This window comes from Trypanosoma rangeli, assembly GCF_003719475.1.
Source record: "Trypanosoma rangeli strain AM80 chromosome Unknown Tra_15.4_contig_00119, whole genome shotgun sequence".
Taxonomy (NCBI): Eukaryota; Euglenozoa; class Kinetoplastea; order Trypanosomatida; family Trypanosomatidae; genus Trypanosoma; species Trypanosoma rangeli.
The window spans coordinates 41328-47779 of NW_021705863.1; the positions used below are offsets into that span (position 1 = coordinate 41328).

Sequence of the window (6452 nt, forward strand, 5' to 3'; positions counted from 1 at the left end):
TAAAAGGGGGCATCCCAGCGGCGTCCTCCACCCACACTAGCGAAAGAAAGAAGAAAGAGGAAGCGGGGGAAAGAGGACGCCCCGGCACACACACACACACGAACACAACGTGGCGGTGGCGCCGGGTGCGGCTCAGTCAGAGGTGAACTGCACATACTCCGCCCCGGACTCTGCCTCGACGCCGAGGACGTCTGCCTGCATTCCGTGACGCAGCAGCGCGGCGTACTCCACGACGAGGTGCATGCCGTTCACAAACGCGTTTTCCGACCGGGGCCGCGCCTGCAGTATCGCATGCTGCACAGACGAGAGGTGGAGAACAAACGCGACGTTGTGCGCCACCCGCAGCTGCGCGTCTGCGGCGTCGGCGTCAGCGTCCTCCACTTGAACCACCTGAATAAAGTCGTTCGGCGCGGCGCGCTCGACGAGGCCAAAGAGTTTGTGCTCCCCAAACCACACCTCCACGAAGGGTCCGTTGTTGCCGCGGAAGACAGGCCGCGCGCGTGCCGTGAACGCCGCGCTGGCAACACGCCGGGCCTCCGCATCTTCCGCGACCAGGCCAAGGGCAATGTGCATTTCGCCTCTGCAGCCGCCGATGTGTCTGCTGCAGGTGATGCCGGCAGCGGGTGAAGCGTACCGTCCCACTGAGCAGGAAAAAGAAAAAAAAATGGAGTGAAGCAGAAGAGAGTGAGAAAAAAACGAACGTCACCAGAAGCAGCAGCGGCGGCGGCGGCAGTGCACATACACACGCATGCATTGCATATATATATATATATGCGAAGTGTGTGATGGGTCCAAACGTATCGCGATCCCTGCAGTCTCAGGCATGACAGCAGCAACAACAAAAGCGATAGCGGAGGAAACTCGCCCTTCATATATGCATGATTGTGGAAGACAAACCAAAAAAAAAGGGTGGGCGAAACACGCGACAGGCCCGCTACGCGTAGTGCCCATCCAACCATTCCGCTACGGGCTTGCTGAGTTCCTCCTTTTCTTCCGGCGTGAGAAAGTCGTCCTCCGTGCCGCGCTGCGCTGACGTGATAAGCTGCTCCAGCGCAGGTAGGCAACGTGCTCGAGATAGTACACCCACCCAGCCACCCACCGCATCCAGTCAAGCGTCACGCCGTGGTCCTGCATGACATCGTACAGCTCGTTCTGCACGTCCAACTCCAGGTGCCAGAGACAGGGGCCATCGTAGTGGAGGTGACGCCGCACTCACACCGCACCGTCGGTGGTATCGAACATCTTCAGTGCCTCCGTGTAGGCCCGCACGTTGCGCATGTGCATGCCGCCCTCGTTGGAGGCCATCGATAAGTGTACAATGACGCCATTGCGGGCCACGAGCACCTCCACCGGAAACCAGTCAACGCAGTACAACAGAGCGTTCATTTTGGGCGGGTTCGCCATCGCAATAGGACTGTGGGCCACCACGTGGACAGTGCGCGTCGCGGCGTCGGTGGAGCGCCCAAAGACGGCGAGATTCGTAGCCGCATCGTGGCACGCCGTCCAGCCCTCCATCGGGGGTGGCGGGGGCACGCCGGCCTCGCGTCGCATCTCGTGCGCTAGATCCTTCTAGAGCGGCCGGAACAGCTTGTACGTGCCAGAGCCGTACTTGTCCCCCATCGCCAGCCCCCACGCCGTCTCATCATTCTGCACCGCGCCGCTAGAGGGTATACGCACCGCCGCCGCCGCCGCCATCGCGCAGATGGCGCCGTAGAGGGAAGGCAGTTCGAGCCAACGCCGCGGCCGTAACGCAGTGACCGCTGCTACTGGTGCCGTCGTCGTCTTCCGCCACATGGATGCAAACTAAAGCCCAGCGTGTGTGTTAGAGTGTTTGTCTGTGTGGACGGGCGAAGGGGGGGGGGGAAATGGAAAGGCAGGAGCGTGCAGCGGCGTCAGGAGAGAGGTGTGGGGCCCCAGCACCGAGCAGGGCGCAGGCAGGCCAGCGTGACGGCAGGGTACACAAACAAACGCAGCAGACGCGAACCCCCCTCCTCAAAACTTGGGAAAAAAGAAAGAGAGATGTGTTTCCCCCCATTTTCCTTTCGAGCGGAGGAGTTCAGCGTCGCATTGCGGTTTGACTGCTTTCATTTCTTCCGTGTTTTTGTTTTTCGTCTGTGTGTCTTTTTTTTAATACGTTTGTCGTTGTTGGTGTTCTTTTCTCCCTTTTCCCTTCCTTCTTTTGCCCTCTTTTAAAACTCCCCACGGCTTGGGGCAGCAGCAGTGGCAGCAGTAACAGCCCACTCACAGGGACTCTGGCGACCACACCGGCTTCGCCCCGGGCGCGGCGTCGTAGTTGTCATCAAATCGGTGGAGCTTCACGAGGCCATCGAAGGCGCCGCTCGCAAACCCGCGGCCGTCGGGGAAGAAGGCGACGGCGTTAATCGTACCAAAGTGGCAACGCACCTGCCCCAGCTGCCTCTCGTGCACCTTGTGGTAGAACTTCACCTCAAAGCTGGTCTGGCCGCCCTGCGTGGTGACGTCCTGTGCGTCCATGCCACCTCCTAAAATGACGTGGTCGCCGCAGGGGGAGATAGCGGCGTCGTTGACCGGCACGTTACTGGTGTAGGTCTGGATGACCGACATGTCGCGAGAGTCTAGCAGCCGCGCCGTCTTGTCCTTCGAGGCGGTGATGAGGGTGTAGTAGTTGGGGTCGAAATGGATGCGGTTGACCGTCTCTTCGTGCGGCTGCTGCGTCCGCAAAGTGCGCATCGTTTCCACGTCGAAGATGGCCACCGAGCCGTCCGACATCGCGTAGTAAATCGTGTCGTTCGTCGGCCCCCACACGGCGTAGGTAATGTCGTCGCACTCCGACACGAACTCAGCGCAAGGGTTGAAGGTCGTCTTGACCGGCTGCACAACGTAGTCGTCCTTGGGCACAGCGAAGGGGAGGTTGTAGAGCTGGATCGCCGACTTCTCACCCATCTTGCGCGAGGTGCTTATCATCACCCGGCTGTCGTCGTGGGCGAAGCCGACCGCGCGGGCTGGACTCTTAAGCATGATGTTCGCCAGCTCGTCCCCGCTCTCCACGCACCACAGCTTCGCCTTGAAGTCCATCCCGCCCGTCACAAGCAGCGTGGAGTAGTTGTTCACGTCACACGCCGCAATCGCGCTGTGTCCGTTGAACACCCCAAGACGCTCCCCCGTCTTGGTATACCACACGCTGATGTTCGGTTCCTTCGCGGTGGAGAAGAGCAGGTCCCCCTCACGGTTGAACTTAATCATAGTCACGGGCTTCATGTGCCCGTGGAGGGCGACACCTTGAATGTTCATCGCTCACAATTAAACCTCCCTTTTGCCTTATTCCCCTGTTGTTGTTGTTTTCCCCCTTTTTTTTTCACTTTACTTTCCTTGTGTTACTCGCGCTCACACGTTGAATCACGCACTGGCTGCACTTGACTCCCTTCCGCCGCGCGCCCAGACCCAAAGCAGAAAAAAATAATAATAACAACCACACGGCGACACACACACACACACACACACAGAGAAGAAAAAAAAAGGCAGGTAGAGAAAGGCGAGGATGTGCCATTCGTACATACACCCCCCCCCCCTCACCACCATTTTTTCCCCTCCTTCTTCCCCCGCTTCTCTTTCTCTATCCCTCGCTTCACCACCCCAAACTGCTCAGGCGCTCCTTTACCACACGGAGATAATCCTGCGTGGCCTGCTGCAGGCCGTCCCCCAACACAGCTGCTGAGGTAGTCGCGTGCGAAAACGAAGCCGCGGCAGGGGCAGAGCCCGGCCTCTGCATCTGATCATGAACGTGTCTCATCCCTGTGTGTATGAGTCGCGCTAGTTCCTCCGCCATAGCGGCCTCCGGATCCTGCAGCACCCGTTCTTCTTGCTGTTGCTCGCTCGGTAGCCTCTCACGCAGCTCTCCACGAAGCTGTCGCGACTCCGCACGCTGCTCCTCCAGCAGCTCCTGCAGCCGCCACGAGAACTCCGCCTGCACCGCGTCCAGACGATCACGTGTTGCCTGATAGTTGCGTTCCAGCGCCTCAGTCGTCGCCGTCTCATGGGACTCCACTCGAAGAATAAGCGCCTCCAAGAAACGCTGCTCATTCCTGCGCCAGTCCGCCACCTCCCACGCACCGGTCTGCAAGGGTTCCAGCATCATATTCTCAAAGGCAGTAGCGTCATCGCCTGCCCCCTCACATGACTCCCGCACCATTCCATCCAGGTCAGACTTGGGGCCGCCACGGCCAGCGGCCAGAGACCGATGTGTGGAGGAGACCGCCGAACTGTGCAGTTGCGTATCCGATTGCGGCGACGTCCCCACAGCGGCGTCCCGCGTAGAACGGACGCGCGGCAACGGCGGCGGTGGCAGCGGCGGTGTGGTCCCAAAAGAAGCAACAGGAACAGGAACGTATAGCGGAACACCACACCACTGGTGCTGCAGCTGCAGCTGGGGGTGGTGGCCATCGTCACCGCTTCCGCCAGTGAAAGGGAACAGAAGCGGTGGGAAGAAAGGCATGGTACCTTGTTGCTGCTGTTGCGGCGGTAGTGGAAATGGAAGTGAAGGTGGAGGTGGAGGTGGAGGTGGAGGTGGAGGTGAGCGCTCCTCCTCCCTGTTCCCTGGCTCTGTCTGTAAGCACCGGGGCTGCTCCGATGCCTGGTGGTCCGCCTTCAGGTGACTGGCAGTGCCGTAGCGGCCCAATGCCAGGGACGAGGGGGTCCGCGTGCTCTGGGGAGGCGCGGTCGCAGGCGCCCCAGCCTCTCCCACCGACTGCGAACGAAACTCCGCATCATCCTCGCCTGCATCCCACACCACGGCGAGGCTCGAGGCACGCGGCCGTGCATCTACGACTCCGCCACTCCTGCCGCCGCCGTCACTGTTGTCCTCGGGGGAGAGACGAGGCTGGCTGACTTCCAGCGGCGCCCCCACCGCGGACACCGGCGCGGGCAGCGTCGTCAGTGATGGAGTCGGTGGCATGGGGCGACGACGCACCTCCCTCGCTCGGGGTGCCGCCCCACCGTTCCCGCTTCCACTCCTACTGCGCCTCTCCCGCGGTTCTACGCGGAGTAGCAGCAGCTGTTCCTCATACGTGTGCTGGCACGCAAAGCCATCCCCGACGAGGTACGTGTCCCGCGTGTCTATCAGGTTTTTTGACAGGTCGAGCGACGCAACGACGCTCGTCTGCAGCGCCCCTTGCTGCAAAAACTCCTTCAGCCCGGAGGTGGTCACAGCGTTGCGGCTCATGTCAACCACGCGCAGTGAAGCGTCATGCGCTATGGCGAGGCCCAGCCGCCTCAGCGTAGCGTCCCCAAAGGAGTTCCCCGACAAGTCCAGCGCCTCTAAACCACACGGCGGGGCTGTAGCAGGGCTCCCGCCCCCGTCCCGTAGCGACGCGCGCCAGATGGCGCTCTGTTCCTTACCACGATTAAGAAGAATGATAGAGTGCACGCCTTGGGCGCTGCCGTCTGTGAGGCTGCACTCCGAGAAGTGTGCCTCCCGTAGTGCGGAAAACGTGTTCGCCGTCGTGGTGAGCCGCGTAAAGAGCTGATCTGTCAGCCGCGACTTGTTCAGCTTGAGTACCCGGAGGAGCTCGCAGTGCTGCAGCACGTCAAACAGCCTGGCGGTCACCTCCCGCACCTGTTCCAGCGGCAGGCCACACAGCTCCACCCGTACCAGGTGTCGCGTGTACGTCATGCACGCCACACGCACGCCGTCAATGAGGCTGCGCAGCAGCGGTCGGTTTTGCACTGCCACGATCACGTCCTCAGGGAGTCGCTGCGCCAGCAACACCGAGTAAGACAGCATGCGCCTTGACTGCCGCGGGGGGTGGTGCATGCCCTTGTTCGAGTCGTAGCGCAGTGCCAACACCTGCAGCTTCGGTCCCTTCGCCGCGATAGAACGTGGCCCGCAGCGCAGCAGCGTTGTTGCAAACACCCGCACCCCCTGCTGCGGAGCAAAGTCCAGGTCTGCCACTATCTCGCCAGCCCCCGCACGCTCGAGGAAGCCGTAGTACGGCTCCATCCGCCGCTGCGCGCACTGGGTCATGTACTCCTGCACGATGGGCAGCATGCACCCACTTTTCCTTTGCGGGTTTGCACCGCAGCCACCACGAGAGAGAGAGAGAAATGGCGCGCAAAGTGCAACATAAAAACAAAAACAGCTGCAACCAGGCGCAGGCAAACAATAAAAGGAGTCCACGCAGTCGCCTCCACCACACCGCACACACGCACAGGCAAAAGAGAGAAAGAGGAAGAGGAAGAGGAAGAGATCTCGTGGCATATCCATCACGCATGGAGAGAGTAGACCCACATCCGTGTTCCTTTGCGAGCCACTTACACACACGCACAGGCAAAAGAAGAAGAGAGGAAGAGGAAGAGGAAGAGGAAGAGGAAGAGGAAGAGGAAGAGGAAGCGGAAGAGATCTCGTGGCATATCCATCACGCATGGAGAGAGTAGACCACGATTCGTGTTCCTTGCGAGCCTCTTACACACTACCACAA

At 60.6% G+C, this 6452-nt stretch overlaps 5 protein-coding genes across 5 annotated transcripts in view, besides 5 other annotated features; all 5 read right to left on the reverse strand.

Moving 5' to 3' along the window:
* Positions 1-13, reverse strand: part of TraAM80_04204 (uncharacterized protein) — a gene marked incomplete at both ends in the record, with an annotated part of 720 nt that extends 707 nt beyond the window's left edge. The window contains one exon of the mRNA XM_029381139.1: positions 1-13. This exon is cut by the window's left edge and continues 707 nt beyond it. Within this exon, the coding sequence (XP_029239041.1) occupies positions 1-13 (13 nt within the window).
* Positions 14-85: 72 nt separating this feature from the next.
* Positions 86-107: a microsatellite.
* A 25-nt stretch (positions 108-132) lies between these two features.
* TraAM80_04205 (uncharacterized protein) lies at positions 133-573 on the reverse strand (the record flags this gene model as incomplete). Its single annotated transcript, XM_029381140.1, has 1 exon — positions 133-573. The coding sequence occupies one exon, from the start codon at positions 571-573 to the stop codon at positions 133-135; it is 441 nt and encodes a 146-aa protein (XP_029239042.1).
* A 507-nt stretch (positions 574-1080) lies between these two features.
* Positions 1081-1107: a microsatellite.
* A 105-nt stretch (positions 1108-1212) lies between these two features.
* TraAM80_04206 (uncharacterized protein) lies at positions 1213-1551 on the reverse strand (the record flags this gene model as incomplete). The annotated part of the gene is made up of 1 exon (XM_029381141.1): positions 1213-1551. The coding sequence occupies one exon, from the start codon at positions 1549-1551 to the stop codon at positions 1213-1215; it is 339 nt and encodes a 112-aa protein (XP_029239043.1).
* Positions 1552-1676: 125 nt separating this feature from the next.
* Positions 1677-1711: a microsatellite.
* A 530-nt stretch (positions 1712-2241) lies between these two features.
* TraAM80_04207 (translation initiation factor 34) lies at positions 2242-3270 on the reverse strand (the record flags this gene model as incomplete). Its single annotated transcript, XM_029381142.1, has 1 exon — positions 2242-3270. The coding sequence occupies one exon, from the start codon at positions 3268-3270 to the stop codon at positions 2242-2244; it is 1029 nt and encodes a 342-aa protein (XP_029239044.1).
* Positions 3271-3458: 188 nt separating this feature from the next.
* Positions 3459-3481: a microsatellite.
* Positions 3482-3604: 123 nt separating this feature from the next.
* On the reverse strand, positions 3605-6022 carry TraAM80_04208 (uncharacterized protein; the record flags this gene model as incomplete). The annotated part of the gene is made up of 1 exon (XM_029381143.1): positions 3605-6022. One exon carries the CDS (start codon positions 6020-6022, stop codon positions 3605-3607), a length of 2418 nt encoding a protein of 805 aa, XP_029239045.1.
* A 292-nt stretch (positions 6023-6314) lies between these two features.
* Positions 6315-6372: a microsatellite.
* The last annotated feature ends 80 nt before the right edge of the window (positions 6373-6452 follow it).